The following is a 17,135-nucleotide window of genomic DNA, read 5'->3' as shown; positions in this document are numbered from 1 at the left end:
ACATACTGGTATCTGTAGATAATTGCTTAAAAATGCTGGTCTACTGTGCTAACGTTTCACTAGCTTTATCATTAGCAGATTGATTAGTGTTCATTCCCTAATGATACCCTAATCATCTATGTCTAAGAGTCCAAGTAAGCATAACCAACCTCTCTCTGCCTCTGCAATGAGAGATAGCACAAGTGTCTGTTAGCTGACAACAGCTGGCAGTTAGCGTCCCCCTTCAAGCACCTTGAGCTGTCCAATGATGTGTTAGCAGCAGTTCAAAAAGATGCGCTTGGCTGATGTCACATGTCTTAAAGCAAGGATAACTAGCATGACATTATGTGTGGGGGTGACCTAGCTAGTGGAAAAAATACAGCATGAGTATTAATGTATCTGCATCGGCCAGAAACCCCTTTTTAGTCCATCCCCAACACTTGTGAAACATATGGTATTCTGGGTATTGATTTATTGTAACTGTCTAGGTGCTTTATAGCTTCATCAATTGGTTTAACATCATCAAAATGTATTTTTTCTTTTTATTCAGATTCACAATTTGCACATGACATGCATATGAGACACTTATTAGAACTGGATCTAAGGGGTTTTATATAACTAAATGGGATGTATTTCATTGTGAACATTGATTCCAAACTTTTGAAGGGTAGTGTTTAACACAAGCAGCATTTCTTACTCAGGACACCACATAATGCTCCAGATTTAATAAATAACAATAGCAATAACAACATTTGTACAATACATGCAGTCCTCATGCTGTTACCATGGAGGCAACCATTACTGTCCATCAGGAAAAATAATAGCATAGTAAATTGTTCTGCTATAATGTTTACCATATGACTTGACATGAAGTCATATAAAGTCCATTATATGATTGACAGTAATGAGGCATATTGAACAAATGCCTTCTTCATAAACCCTTTAGTTCTTTGTGTATTGAATATCACACACATAACAACATCAGCATGAGAGCCAGGATCTATTAGATGTTCCTGGGCTGTTATGGTGAGGTGTGATTAGAATCCATAAGGCTGGCGTTCACTGGCTTATCATAAGGGCTATAGAGCAGAGGTGGGCCGCTTGCAGGTAGATTATCACTGTCTCCAGGACTTGCGGCTGAGCACACAGACACAGGCCACATTGATCCTAATAAGTCTCCAAGCCACCAGGTTCTTGAATGAAGTCAATGCCCGCACAAAGGTGTGCGAGTTGGTGCAGTACGAGTTCCAGTGTCGTCCATCAATGCCCAGACAGCCTGAGCCCGCAGGTCTGGCCCCACTACAGGTGGTCTCAAAGAAGTACTGCTTTTTCCGGACATCATTGATATTGACGTCAGGCAACACCAACACCTCATTGCCAGAGATGTCCGTTGCCTTGGTCTTATTCCCCACCCAGAAGCTGACGCTCTCACACACTGAATACACGCCGCGATGCTGGGGCTGTCCAGCCCGCCGCCTTGTCCTGCCCTTTGACCCATGGTGCTCCGCAGGCTCGGAATCAGGCGGCCGCTCACTGAACAGCACGCGGGGTGAGCGGTAGCGTCTCTTGTTGAAGAGTTTGGGTTCAACAGTATGCGTGGGTTGGGCTGCCCTGGTGCCATGCTGCTCCTGGTTGCCGTTCTGTGGGCAGACGTCACCCATTCGCAGTGCCAAAGTATGGCTGCAGAACAGGAGCAGCAGGGCTAGCATGGACCACTGCATGGGCACACCGGGACCTGCATGAAAAACATCACCACAACAAACTGAAACGTGTCACAAACCAGTAATCAGCACAAATGGCATGTAATCAGCAGTGACCAGTGAATGTTGGCCTTTACTGTTGTTTTCTACTGCAACCTTTTTCCTTATAATTAAGCTGTGTAAAATCTCTTCCCATAAAATCATTAAGTAATTAAAATCCCATAATCATTAAGTAAACAATTCCTGTGGGTAAACTGACCTTAGATTAACACGTGCCTACACAAAACTCTTCACTGGTCACTTTGGTAACCAACATTAGCATTTATTACTATTTATGTTTTGTAAATGTTTAAGTATTAACTTCAACCAAAAGGAGTAGTTAAGAAGCCTAATATGTTTCTGAAGTGGGGCAAAATGATCCTTTACATTTTAATCTCAATACAAGTACATTATTTGTCCAAAGGTTTGTGGATATCCCTACTAATGAGCGCATTCAGCTATTTTGAATTGCACTCATTGCTGACACAGATGTGCAAATGCACACATACACATACACAGTGTGCCTAGTCCCTGTAGAGAAGTATTTCCAATAAAATAGGACTCTCTGGAGCAGATAAACACCAGGCATCAGCTAGAGGTGCATAAAGCCTCCCAACATTCCACTGTGGAGCAGATCCTCGCAGCAATGCTCCAAAATCTAATAGAAAACATTTCCTGAACAGTTACTCTAACAAAAGCAACAAAAAATATTTTTAATACCCTTGATTTCAGAAGAAACAAGGAATGTGCAGGTGGTTTATGCAAGCACCCAGATATTTGTATAAGACTTAGCCATATCCAGTCTATGAGTAGTGCACATAACAGTGCTTCCAAAGGTTCTCTGAGCGATGTCACAGAAGAATCATGTTTGGTTCCATCAAGAAGAAATGTGTGAATATAAAGAGACTTTAAATCAAGTCTAAGTAATTTAGAAGGTTCTTCACACTCCCTCACTTTTACCACCAAACCAAAAGTGGTTCTTCTATGGCATCACTTAAAGAACCTTTTAAAGCATCTTTATTTTTGCAAAGTGTGTAGATGGCTAGTAGTGTACTTGATTCCCAACTTCTGTCCTAGAGTACCCCAGCTCAGCACATTTTTAAGTTTTCCCACTTGATCCAACTAATCAGATAAGTAAACAAGCTTTTCCTGAGTCGAAGAGGCCATGCAGGGTAGGACGTTTGGGAAGTACTCAACAAGTCTATAACATTTAGCCAAAAACCCTCAAATGTTTATGTATATGTGACTGAGAAAACCTTGGGATTAAAAGTGTTAGGAATATTCTCACTTCCACAGAAACATAAAGGTAATGTAACATAAAAACATAAACTTTTGAATTTCACTTTTCAAATGCAAATTTTTCTACAGTAAATACAGGATTTGAGACTTGAGTGATGTTGAAGCTCTTTGAAGGTGAGAAAGGCCTTGTACATGCAGTGACTTTGTTGTGACAGGCTGGCTCAGGAAGTCACGGCTTTTCTTTTAAAATCTGCATGACATGACTGTCGAGCTTCTACTGTAATGATGGCATGTCACAGGCCTGTCCCCTGTTATTTCCATGCATCAAAGCATTGGGCTTAAGCACATGTTCCTTCAAAGTTTGCAACTGTATTTGTACTTGCTGTGTTTATTGTGTTTACCTAGTCTGAAGGTCTAAAGAAACGCCCTGCACCATAACTGTACAGAAAATATGAAATTCAGAACTGCACGCTGTGTAAATGTCTTTGCTTGTCATTACTTGACCTAATTACTAGAAACAGAAGTGAAATGCTGGTGTGGGTGTGTTTTTACCTGTGAGACGTGCCCAGGTGAACTGTTCTATCCAGTCTGACCTCAGGGCGACTGTTGTCGGTTCATTGTGGTCTGAGCACCCACCATCAACTCATCATCTCCCCCAAGCTTTCTGTTTCAGACAGAAATTCACCATAATTTACTGCAAGAGCCTCAACAGTTGAAACGTTTCTAAGATCATATTCAATGGTTATTTGTGATGGTTATTAAATTTATTTATTTATTAATACACTGCAATTAGATTTTTTTCTCTACTGATTTTCATAAGTATTAACATTATAAGAGAACGACAACACATTCTTTACATTAATTTACAATGGATATAATAGCCATTCTACCCTTTAATCTACACTTAACCGTCCATGCCAAAGTAACAACATGATTTTAGAGCTTCTTAAATCTTTTATTCCCAAATACTTTGTAGAAGCCCCTTTGGCAGCAATTACAGCTGCAAGTCTTCTCAGATACGTCTCTACAAGCTTTGCACACCTGGATTTGGGCAGTTTATCCCATTCTTAATGGCAGAACATCTCAGGTTCCATCAAATTGGATGGCAAGCATCTGTAAACTGCCATTTTCAGGTCTCTGCACAGATGCTCCGTTTTTGCTGGGCCACTCAAGGACATTCAGAGACTTGCCCGAAGCTACTCCAGTATAGTCTTTTTAGATGCATGCTTCAGATCATTGTTGTGTTGAAAGGTACACTCTCACCCCAGTCTGAGTTTGCATACATTTTGGAGAAGGTTTTGACTCAATTTATCCGTCCCATAATCATTTACAGTCTTCCTGTCCTTGCCAGTAAAAAGCACTCTCACAACATGATGCTGCCAATGCCTTGTTTCACCCTAGGGATTATATTAGCCAGGGGATGTGCAATGCCTGTTTTTTTGCCAGACAATAGTGCTTGCTGTCCTGCCCAAACGGTTTAATTCTTGTCTCATCAGACCAGAGAATCTTTTTCCACATATCGTCAGACTCCAAGCAGGTCATTTGCCTTTTCTTCAACAGTGGCCTCCGTCTTGCCATTCTGCCATTAAGACCTGTTGTTTGGAGTGGTGCAGAGACGGTTGTCTGTCCAACAGGTTCTCACGTCACAGGACTTTTGAAACTCTAGAGTGACTGTTGGGATGTTGGGAAGGTTCATGATTGTGCCATTCTTTAAATAAAAATCTAAAGACCACTGTGGTCTTAGTTATTAGGCTTAGATATTGACTATATCGTTGGCCTGATGTATGGTTTCCCAATCTGATCACGGAGATCCACAGATAGTTCCGTAGACTTCATGGCTTTAAATTGTATCAGGTGGATTTCAAGTTCTAGAAACATATTAAAAAAAATTAAGCAAGACATGATGAACCTGACTACCTATCTGAATACCTTTGAGAGTGATAGATTTCAGTGTTTGATTACTGATTAATTTTCAAGTCTCTAATAGGCCTGTCATAATAAATACATTGTCGACTTATCATACAGTGAATTAACATGATATCAATTCTGTTTACATAGTGAGGAAAACAATAATTTAAAAACAGTGGTTTTATTTTATTTTTGTTTAATATATTTAGAATTTAAGATTTTTAAAATTCCATTTCCAATGTCTGATTATTCTGAATAATGAATTATGTTTATTGCTCTTTAATGGGTGCAATTGTATTAATATGGTATTATATTATCATCTTTTATCACAATTATTGCTGGCACAACGTTTTCCACATTGTAACTTTGTTGTTATGAGTAAAGGAATGTATATTGATACCAAAAAAAAATAATTTTATCCATTCAAAATAGAATCCACAATGCAATAAAGTGTACAACAAGTTTTCTCCAGTTTTAGGATCTCTTAGTCAGGTAGCCACCAGAACAGCTTTACTGCTCCTTCGGAACTATTCTACATGCCTCTGTAATGGAACCAGGGCGATGGTGCACCCTTCATTCATAAGACATCCCCTCTATTGGTCTTAATGATAGTGGTGTAGACCACTGTCTTAACATGTCAGAAAACCTCCCTTGAGTTCAACTGGGCTAGGATCTGGTGACTATAAAGGCAAAATAGCATATGCAAACTATTCAGTGACCCCTCATGGATGGTAAAGGTGAGAAATCAGAATGACTGTGTATCATACAAGTGGTCTCATCCGAACCTTCAAATGTGTATTTGTTTTTGCAGAGAGACCAATTATACACTGCACTGTACTACACTACATAGTGTAGTAAGGTTTTTGGACACCTGCTCAGTCCTTGTCTCTTCTTGTGTTAAAAAGCTTACTTTTGTTGGAGTGACTGTCTCTACTATACAGGGACAGCCTTCAATTAGATTGTAATCTAATCTAAAAAATCTAAAAATACTAAAATAGACTAATCTAAAAAGCACTGAATGGAGCACCATCATTCCAGAGGACACAGTTCCAATGCTCCACAGCTCAATGCTTGGGAGGCTTTATACCCTTCTATCCCACACCTGGTATTAGTCATGGTGCCAATAGAGTCCTGTTCTAGGACTATTGGCAATACTTCTCTACAGGGACTTGACAAGCTGTGTGTGTAAGCATTTACATATCTGTGAGAGCAATAGGACCAACCTTAAGTAGCAAAATGCATTCATTATAAGGGCTTTCCACAAACATTTGGACATTTACACTGTTAATGCAGTGTTTAGAGTAACACAATAGTTCCTGAGCTGTATAAGACTTTCTTACATATATGACTAATGCAGGAGCATCATTCTAATTGAATGTCTTCAACCATAATCTTCAAACTATGATTACTAATGTCTTTGTCATAAATCTAAATGCAGATTTCACTTCAGTCACTTCTAACTGCCTAGTTGAGTAATATTCGTGACTACTGCTCCTGCTATTCATGCCCCAATCTTGAACCCACTTTCCAAGTCATTTCATTTTTTTCTCTTGCCATCTTCATCCAAGATCAAGGTCAGCTAGGCTGCTTAGCATTTTGTACTGAAAACATCTGCTCTTGCTGTTTATCTCCACTTTATTCAGGTTTGTTTGTCAGGCACTTATACTGGCCTATTCATCATGAGGAAACCAAACAAGTAAAATAGGATAATGCTTCACAAACATTTCTGGCTGTGGACGGAATCCTTCCTGGAACATTTCTGGAAGCTTCCGTCCGTTTTTTGTTGCATTAAATGAAGCATGATCCAAATAAAACAGAACTGCAATGTAAGTGTAAGAAGGTTCATACTGGTGGCCCATCTTTTGACCACAGGCCACACTGGATTAAATTTGACTACTTCTGCCACCACACAATTAAACCAAAACCCAGTACAAAGCACAGCCTATCCAACTCTCATTACCCTCCATCCTCACGCATTGCAGTCTACATTGCCCAGACATACACAGTCTGTGCCAGCGTTTGCTTGTCAAACTAATGCCACTCTTGCAGCGTTAGAAGCAGTGGTGTTTTTATTCCATTATCCTATTCCATCACTGTGTGTGCCTGTTCTTTCTGTGTATGTGAGGCTTTGCCGAGGTGGTCTAGCAAACCCTGAGTTGCTGACCTAGAGCTCATTAGCTGTAATGGAGTCAGTTTAACACATTCCTTCTGGCATGGCCACCAATTGTCCCGGCGACACGTAGGATCTAGAGAAGGAATAATCTGTCTCTAAAACCACCGAGCGCTTTCATATGGTAACAGTTCCCCAGTGGCACATGTTTCAAAGGGTAATGTGAACCCCTCCAGTCGCAGCCACACACACACACATGCACACTTATCTACCATCATAGGCCTGCAAAAGCCAGTGCCTGCAGCCGAGCTCTGTGTGAGCATTCATGTGTGGAAGAGCTCATGGATGAAGCATGGCTTTGTGCTGGCTCTGAGCTGGTGGCCCACAGCACCCAGTGCCAGCCCACATACACCACACTCAACATTACTGATTACAGTGTAAGCACATGTTTAAGTGCCATTTTCTTATTTCTAGGGCTGTAAGATGCTAAAGACTTTTTCCATCAACATTAGAGCGCAGTTGATAGTTATTAATTAGATGTGTTGTAGGCATGGCGAAAAGAAGGAATGAAAGGAGATATACACAGGAGGTTTGTTTCATGAAACATTTTACATGAGTAAAGGGCAAAATAATGGTCTAGTCATTGAAAGACCAATTTTGCTAGAATAAATCACAAATAATTACAGGCACTATTTTTGCTTTGCACCAATTACTCTGTGCAGTACTCATTAAAATTAGTTGCCACGCAATTGATGATTTTTGCAGAGCAACCGAGGAGCATTTTTGTAAATGAGATACATAAAAAGCAGTCAGGATTTAGATTTTCACGACTATTTTTATTATCTCTATTTATTCCTCAGAATTCAACACCTGTAAATGACTGTAAATTACCTCTGTTCTGGTTAGCTGACCTGTTTTGTGCCTTGTTCAAAGGTCAGTTCAGGCAAAAATGCTTCTTGTACCTTGAGCGTGATTAGATTAAATGTTTGTAGGTGGAATAGATGGATCTCTTGAAATGCATTGGCCCTAAATATTTGAAACCGGTTTTGGCAGCTTATGCCAGCCTTATACCAAACAACATTTTAACCGATTTCACTGCTGCAGACAGATTTCCAATGTTGGAAAAAATCCAGTTGCAGTGGACTCCTGTCATCTTGACTGGTGGTCAAGATAGCCATCTTAACTGATGGTGAGGATAGCAATCTTTTATACATCTTTTATATCTTTATCGTTCCGATAAAATCATCCGTGTTTAATATTATCACAAGTTTTCAGTCTTGGCTCATGTAAATTGTGACATGGACATTATGAATAACCAATGGGTGAGCTCTCTCCAGCACTAAACAGGAAGCAGCAAAGCGGCAACAAGAACTTAATCTTTGTATTTTTTTTAATATTACATTCCTTTTTTCTGAACAAACTACTGCACACACAGGGGCAGCTGTGGTCAAAGCTGATTCTGTTTCTGTTCTATTGTTCAACAGTTACTCTTCTGGTAAATGTCCACCAGGAGCATGATGGAAAATAATCTCTCAGTCTTTGCACAATCGCCTGTGAGTAATGACAAATTGTCTTTAGATGTCAGACTTTAGTACGTAGTTTTTTTTTATTATACAAAAATAAAATAAATAATGTTTACAGTTGGGTGACTCTTAGGATTTGGCGCCCTTCAAGTCCCTAAAACAGATGGTTAATATTAATTAAGGAAATCAGTAAAAATTTTATATATAAATATATATAATTCACGTGTAAAGAAACATTTAATTCATTAAAAATTAAGCTTGTGTTTCCTGACAAATCACAGCATTTTGGTATGCCCTTACTGATTGATATCACATTTGAGTAGACAATTAAAAGTAAAATTTTGTTTATTAATATTGCACATTTTAGTGTAACATTATAACTAGGATGTTCTTCACAAAATGTGTTTTTGTCCAAAGTATATGTGTATGTGTATAATTTTTCTAAATACTGTAGCTTTTTCTGTTGTCCCTCAGGCCTTCATTCAACCACGTAACACTGTCATTTCTCCCTCTGTAAAAAAACAAGTATAGTAAAATATGCAATGACCTCATCATTCATTCATTATGAGTCATTATCTATGTTCCCTCTTCACTATGTATTAAAACACTTTTACTTTCAACTTAAGCCGGTCAATGTTTCAACCCTGTTACTATTTCAAGTCTTAGTAAACAGTTGTCAGTTTTTTAGGAAAATATTTGTCATAGTTTTTACTTGAACAAAAAAAACTAATGTGACTGCGCCATTTTGTACAATAATGTTTTCTAGCTTAGAGCGGCTTTAGCCATTTTAGCATTAATGGCTACAAACGTGTCACATTCAACCCATTCAACATTTTTGTTACAGAGTTGGATGATTGTCACTTTTTTGTCTTCACAAAGGACATACTACTCATACTACTTTGCATAAAAACTAAGGAAATTTCAGTTTTGCATGACATACGCCCTTTAAGACTGAGCTGTCCTTTCCTCTTGGCAACATATCAGTCACTCAGCTCAACAAAGGCAGCAGTTCATGTTGCGCTATATGGTCAAATACTGATAAACACTTCTAAATCATCTTGGTTTCATTGTCATGAAGAGCAATATCGAGACATGCTTCTATTCCCCAATAGTGCAGTAGCTTTCTGGAGCCTGCTGTGATATACTGAAACCTGTCTGATTCCTTGTGTGTTGACCATGACAAGAGGAAATGGCCCTGAATTATTACAGCGGTTCAGCCGAAGCCCAAGCAGCCTAAAGGGCTTTAAAGTAGTGTGGAGTTCTCCCCAAACACCTGTGCCACCACTCTGAAAGTGGACAAGCAGTAAACTACCTACACCTCCGCCGTGGGAAGGGTCGTCATTCAGGAATGTGCAGGACAGCTATCCCTGTCAGACAGACAGGTCAGAGGGGTTGTGCGTCTGTCTGCATATCTGTGTGTGGTCTGCATTGTTGCAGGTCCGCTTAGAGGTGTGGTAACCCCAAGGGCCAAATCTAGATGTTGATACGGTGTTAGCTGACTATTTTATGTGGCAAGGAGGAAATGTCGATGCGTTCCAACATTTAAAAGATCAGAACATTCCAGATTGAGCTGAAAAGCCCTTAGTGTACCTCATGTTAAACATTTCATGCTCTGGTTCAAACCAGAACATGTATGTAATTTTAGATTTGAAGTCTCATGCGTGTAATGCTGTCAGAAAACCCCTCCAGCACAGAAGAGTGCAGAATTTCAGTCATACATTTTTAGACATAAAGAAATAGGAGGTGAAAAATGGCCAATACTTTCAATAAATAAATGAAACAGAAACTATAAACAATGTTTGGAAAGCTTTAACAGGGCAGAAACATAGTCAATGGCACTTTACTGAGCCGGTGGGAGGCCTACAAACAGGTTGCCATTATCGGACTACATTTCTGAGTTTGTGTAGTGATTATAATAGATTATTTTTCTGATTGCAATTAATAAGGCAATCAATAACCTGTAATGGAATACACTTTGAAAGCAATTCCCAACCCTGCAGCAGGAAACATTGTTTTCAAAACAGTGGCCTACTATTGCAGCGGTGATGTTGAGCCATTTCCAGAAACAATAAAACTTGGTGATTAGAGTTTACTTCTGAGAGTTCATCTCTGAGAAGGCTCACACATTCCACAATTTTGTCGTATCTCACAAGCCTAATCCTGAACAACTCCCAAACAACCAGCTGTTTGGGATAATCACAGACTTTCCACAGAGACACAAGATTGTGTCATTCATTTGGGACCAGCAAAGACAGTAAGACTCTGTTCTGTATTAAACTTGGTCTAAGGTGGGTTAAATTATCTGACACTTGGGATTCCGGCTGGGAAAAGCCATCTGTCACTGTTATGTAACATAATAGATATGAAGAACAAAATAATACTGACCAAAAGATAAGTTTTAAGCTGTCATCACTGAGGAATAATGGGGCTGTATTTACTGCCTCCTAGTTTATTTAACTGCTTGAAACAATAAGGCAGTGTATCGTAGATGTAATTTGATAACAATAAGCTTGGGAGCAATAGAACTGCTAAAATAATAGGCAATTTACAGAAAGATAAACCAATCATGTAAGTCGTGTCTAAATTCAGGAGGAATCATTCCAAGAGCAAATGCACTCCAAATGGACAGATGCTTTAGGCCAAGTGGTTTAAAGAAAAGTGTGCTTCACCTGCCAGCTAGCTTCAGCTTGCTAGGAATCTGGGAACCAAGACAACCTTTTTGCCCCATGGCCGTTGTTTTGAACGTACAATCTACAAAGGATAATAACGTGCAATTGAGCCCAACTGTTGAGTTTTCCATTTCCCTGACAGGCTTTCTGTTTCTATTACCTAAAGTGTCTAATATGAGTAAAAAGCTCTATTACAGTGGTATAACTGTCAGGAAATAACGGCCGTAAACGAGGACTCCTGATAACAGGACACACATTTGTCAGACTGTCTGGATTCAAAACAGATGTGCTGCAAGTCCAGCAAGTCCAGGTAGAATTCACAATCAATGTACATGTCTGTTTTGTGCCATAAATCAGGATCTGGTCATCCAAACTTATATTCTCTAAGGATAAACTGTCCTCTAGGCAATCTATGTGCATTTTGCAGTCTCAGGCCAGGAGAGTGAGTGCTGTTTCTACATGTTTTACTTAGTGAAGTTTACAGAGCCTTGCTACGTTAGCACTACTTATACGCAGCAGATTGGAAAGTGACAGTGTGGTGTCCTGCTGGGTAGACAAACTTGTCTGAAATTAGCGTAGAGCTACATATTATAACAGTCACGCACATTCTCCAGCAGATTCCTCTCTGGTGCCAAGTGATATGAACAACAATAATATACTGTAGTAATACTGTGTAAGTCCCAGATAAGAATGGCCAAAGCCATTTGTTTTTGAAAGCATGTATTCTTTCAGTGCCAAAAACAGTGTCTGCCAAATGCAAAATTCTTGATTGCGACTTTAAACCCTTCCCTTATTCTGTACATAAACAAACCCATTAACAATACATAGGCTCTCTTCTCAGAGCCCGAAACTGTCAGTGAAAGGCAATAGCCTTGGACTGGCCTGGACTTTAAACTCACTACACAACATTTAATGCCCAGATTTTTTTTTTAATATTGAACATAACAAATATGGCAAATGTAATGGTTTGGGCATCCAGCCAGTGAATACTTAGTAAGGCCCTAGTTTGGCAGAATTCATAGGTTCCAAATGTTTCCCGCCTGCTAAGAAAAATGTATTGTTTACACCACTAAAAGGTTGCGTCACCTTATTTTCCCTTGACTTTTTTTCAGTTCACAGGGAAGTACAGTTTGAGCTGGGTTACCTAAACTTTCATTTCAGATTGCATCTGCAGGTAGAGACATATTTGCAACCTCTAAAGGCATGCATTGCAGGCTCCTGCGTATCCCAACGCACAATTTGAATACTGCTGTTCCACGTACTACAGTTAACAAATTCCACTGATCCTGTCAATGAAATCCAGGCAGCAAGCCACCACATCACGTAATGGTCTTTTAAAGAATTCCGAAAACTACAAAGTTTAAAGTACCTGCTCTGTGAAAGCAGTAAGAGGCCTGGAGAAATTTGTCTGGCACAACTAAAGACAAACTTACTGTCAGAACTTTGGTTGGTGACTGTACAAGCAAGACTGGAAAAAAAGGCTCCGGATGCCAGTAAAAAAAGGAAACGACATCAAGAATAGGTGAGTGTAAACTATTTTGTAGCTCAGGAATAAACAGACCTTCTCATTCTCTGAGTCTTGAAAACATGTCTCTTTATGGCCGAGGACCATGAAGTGCTCCAAGGAAGGCAGACTGTAAACTCCACTCAATGCTCTGACGTAGCCAGGACAGTTTCATTAGTTGTCTCACTCAGCATGTGCTTAACTCTTTTCTTAGATATCACTTACTCAAATAGTGGATACATTTCTGTAGATGTGACACATATTTGTGGTAGATAGTAGTCTTTCCACTCTTTCAGAACTGCAGGCTATAGTCCTGACTTGAAGTCATCTGTTGTATGATATCTTTGGAGCCATCAAGTCTTGGTCTAGACATTCAAAGATCTGAATTTGGACTGAGGTCAAACCATAGTAATGTTGGACACACTTTTTCATAACATTTTCGAAGTGTGATGGAATTTCTCCATCATCAGGAGTGATGATGGTGTTGATGCGAAAAGCACCAAAGATCTTAAACAGTTAAGGATCTTTCCTTTCATTTCACAGCCTGTCACAAAAGTGTCTGTATCACGTCTCTCAAGTTACATGACCTGATTTTGGACTCACTATGTCAGATATCACCTTCAGCATATAGCGGAGTGTTTGGCTCCGCAGGAAAGGAATGTATCCTCAGCTTTGCTCAATTTCAGCGTAAGCCTCTGGAGGGGTTACGAAAAGAGCCAAGTGGTTTAGGGCTTAGCTGCCTACAATCAAGTCGCCATAGAACGCCGTTCACAAACACTCAGCCTCAATCTGTGTGGTTAGTAGTTGCAAAGAGGGTCTCTGCCCCTGTTGTTTTCTTCATACCACAGTTCGTCCCAGATGTTCAGATTTACATTACGCTTCGTGGCAGCTGTATACAACTGTCTTCAGCTCCTCTAAATATTGAAATTAGTTGCAAAGTTTAGATGACATGCATAAATCCTCCCTGCATGAAGCACAGGAGATTGCTCATCCACAACTAAAACAAACAAGACTTAAAGCAAGTGATATAAACGTGTTTCTCTGCCACACACTCACATCCTCCGGTGATGTGTACGCAAACAGAAGGTCTTACTTTGGAATATAAAGTTGTCATTATAGATGTAAGCAAAGTCTACCTGAAACAAAACATGTTGGGCCTATTAAATGGAGATGGATGGTAAATACCAATTACAGTGCATGTAGGAGTGCCTTTAGCAAACAACACAAATTTGGTGTCTGATCATGTCCCCTGCATCATCAGTGGATTAGATACTAATTTCAATGTATTCTTAAAAATAAACCATTGTTTATTACAACATTTTTCTACATCAATCAAATGTTTATTTTATTATAAGTACTTTTTTCGCTGTAAAAACATTTTATGCCCACTTTAAATCTCATGACCAAATGTCTAATAAATATCAATACAAAACTATAATCTATGAAAAGAACATAGATCATAGGACTACCAGACAGATCCTATGGTAGCAATCCATCCCTAGCTCTCTAAGCATGTCCTAAGAAAGCATTTTGCTCATTAATTTCTGAGGATATTCCTTGTTTTACATACTGAAACCAGGGGAAACCTTGAACAGCATCACATAATGTGGAAGAAGGAGAATGTTGGCTATGGTTCAAGACCTAGATAAAGGCCTCACATAATATATTCCAACAGTTTATAGAAGAATGGAAAAAGAACGTGTGAGAGAGTTTCTCAGGGGTAAACACCTGCATATCCTGCACTTATTTCAGAGGGAACACTGTAAATACTCTACAGAGTTTACATCAGAATTCAGATTTACAGCTACATGGGGACATGATGCATACATTTAGGGTGGCATTTATCAGACTGATTCAGAATTGAAGCCACGTGTTAGCACAATTTTTCTGTTTCATGGCTGGTACCTTCAAAGGGAACATGAGACAGAGTTTACTCTACTCCGTTACACCCTAACGCATCAATATCTCACAACAGTGCACATGAGTCCAATTTGGCATGAGCTCCCCAATTTGTCTTATGGTAAACACATAGTGTTTTTTTTCCCCCTTCGTTCCAACTGACAAAGGTTTCACTTCAACCACCTCTTTGAAGGCATTACGACATTGCCAGTCCAGCTGTTAATTTCTATTTAGTCTGGACCCTGATAATTGACTCTCAGTCCTTGCACAGAGTGTTTATTTTTATAGTGCTGATCCTGGGCCACACATTTCTTTTCTCCTGTTTCTCCTGTTTTTCTTCAGGTAATCCCCAGCTCGGCAGGGGGAAGCCCTGAGGTCGCCACAGTGAACCCCCTCAAGACTGTTGTGGTAACTCATCTGAAAAAGGGCAAGAAGGATTAGTGAAACTAAAGGATGCATGTTCCTGAGTTACCGCATGATGATTTAGGTGAGTCATGGTGGGTAGAATTCTCAAATTTCCAGCCAAATGGAGAGCGCATTAACTAAAAGAGAGTAGAAATCAGCTGCTCAAGGCAGAAACTTACAGAATCCTTTGACTCAAACATATCCAAGCTACAAATGTTAATAAAAAAAAACTCAAACCCAAACAAATATTTTATAATCCATAAATAGATACCTATAATACTCAGATTTGGGATCTTATTCTAAAGTATTGATAAACAGACACAAAATATTTTACATCTTTGAGGTCTCTACCTGTATCCCAATTGCTCAGGCTTCACAATCTTTGATATTCTAAAGTATGAAACTTAAATGTGTATTGCAGTGTGAAGTCCTGCAAAAGCCAGCTTGGTATATACAATTCAATTTGTAAAACATCTAAATGTCTGGAGAACATCAGAACGGTTGATGTTTGACCTGTAGACCACTGAGATAAGCAGAGAGATCACCTTAACTAAACACCAGGTCAAACATTCAGATATACTTACGACAGCAGAAGAACCAGCCAATCTGTCTCATACAGCCTAATGTAATTATCCAAACAGCAAACAACTGCTTGGTCAGAAAACTTTTTGGAGGTTTCCCTCACATCACATTTCATGTAAAAATCCAGATCCCTGGATATTCAAAAGCTGCACAAATGGTCCATCTTAGCATGCCAACATGTCAAATAATGCCAGGAGCTCCTGTCCATTGCTTGCATGTGTGCACCAGGCATGTAATGAGATGTAATGACTGGTATTCATAAATGAGTAATGAGTGACTGAGGCGTAACTGAGACGGACCTGATCGTGGTCAAGTTATAATGCAGAGTGATGATAACGAGCATTGTGATGACAGTCTGTCAGGAGTTTGATCATATTAGGCATAAGGGCAGTGGATTTGACCTGGTGCCAATCTTACATCCTCAACGCTATATAACTGGAGGTAACACGAGTCTTATGCATACCTTGCTGTGTGTGTGTGTGTGTGTGTTTGAGTGTGTGTGTGTGTGTGTGTTTGAGTGTGTGTGTGTGTGTTTGAGTGTGTGTCTGCTGTAGTTCGAATCACAATTGTAACCCGATGAGCCTGAAGTTTGAAGGAGAGGGAGACATTCTAACCCCCACCCCTCAATGGGACAAATGAGACTGGTGAAGTCTATGGACCTATTTGCCCCTACAGGCATTTTCATAGATTCACACAACCGCAATCATAGAGAGACAAGGTAGCTGTTCAAAAATTGGAGAAGAACCTTTAACAGGACCTGAGTAATGTGAAAATGAAACTGACCAACTGCTAGACATGCAGAAATGAAGCCTAATGCGAGGCAATGCTTATATCTACAAAGCAACTAGAGCTTATTACAAGATCCACAGAGTCAGTTTGACTAGAGGGGTTGGAAAAAAGTTCTTTAGTTCTCTACACTCTCACATCTAATGTAAATCTATCCATTGAAAGGTTATTCGTGGAACCCAAGATGGTTTTTCAATGACATCATTCCAAAGGACTTTTTGGCAAATGTATATAAGATAAACTAAATCCAAATATATATGACTAAAACACATGTCAGAAGTTACAGGCTTTTAATGTGGCTTTTTAGAGCTGGATTCCAAATAAGCCATGTAAAATGAGTGTAGTAGAGAAAAAGTGTCTCAAACCTCAAATGTTCTTCCAGGATTTCTTCTAGTGATTCTTGCCAGTGCCTTTTCTGTCACCTCCTAGAGTACTGATATGAGCTGATGATATTCCCAGTTCCAGATTAAGTTCCAGAATGATCTTATTTTGCCTGAATGATCCCAAATTCCAGATCTGGAGAAGCAAAATCCTTCTTTCATCCAATGCAGCACAACTCTGTAGTAGCTGTTGAGAAATAGATTGGTACGAAAGTTAGAGCAATGAGTCCCTATCTCAGTGCTTCTGCAGGAGAGAGGATGCCCCTGGTCCTAGTGCCTGACCGATTTAGAATCCTCATGCTCTCAAGGGCAGGAGACCACCTGCTAAATATGACATCCACACTTGACTCCAATATGTGAAAGTTGCACTGAAGCATCAATATAACTGAAATTAAAGTAACAGAATTATGAC

The 17,135-nt window shown here is 39.5% G+C and overlaps 1 protein-coding gene across 1 annotated transcript; it reads right to left on the bottom strand.

The window, feature by feature from the left end:
- Nucleotides 1-889: 889 nt before the first annotated feature.
- On the bottom strand, nucleotides 890-16,796 carry ngfb (nerve growth factor b (beta polypeptide)). Its single transcript, XM_072683136.1, has 3 exons — nucleotides 16,709-16,796; nucleotides 3,510-3,621; nucleotides 890-1,714 (listed from the first exon to the last, which is right to left on the bottom strand). Exon 3 carries the CDS (start codon nucleotides 1,698-1,700, stop codon nucleotides 1,095-1,097), a length of 606 nt encoding a protein of 201 aa, XP_072539237.1. The 5' UTR covers nucleotides 1,701-1,714; nucleotides 3,510-3,621; nucleotides 16,709-16,796; the 3' UTR covers nucleotides 890-1,094.
- Between the last annotated feature and the right edge of the window lie 339 nt (nucleotides 16,797-17,135).

The sequence above is a fragment of the Salminus brasiliensis genome, chromosome 7, assembly GCF_030463535.1.
Source record: "Salminus brasiliensis chromosome 7, fSalBra1.hap2, whole genome shotgun sequence".
NCBI classification, from domain to species: Eukaryota; Metazoa; Chordata; class Actinopteri; order Characiformes; family Bryconidae; genus Salminus; species Salminus brasiliensis.
This window is presented reverse-complemented; position numbering and strand designations above follow the sequence as displayed.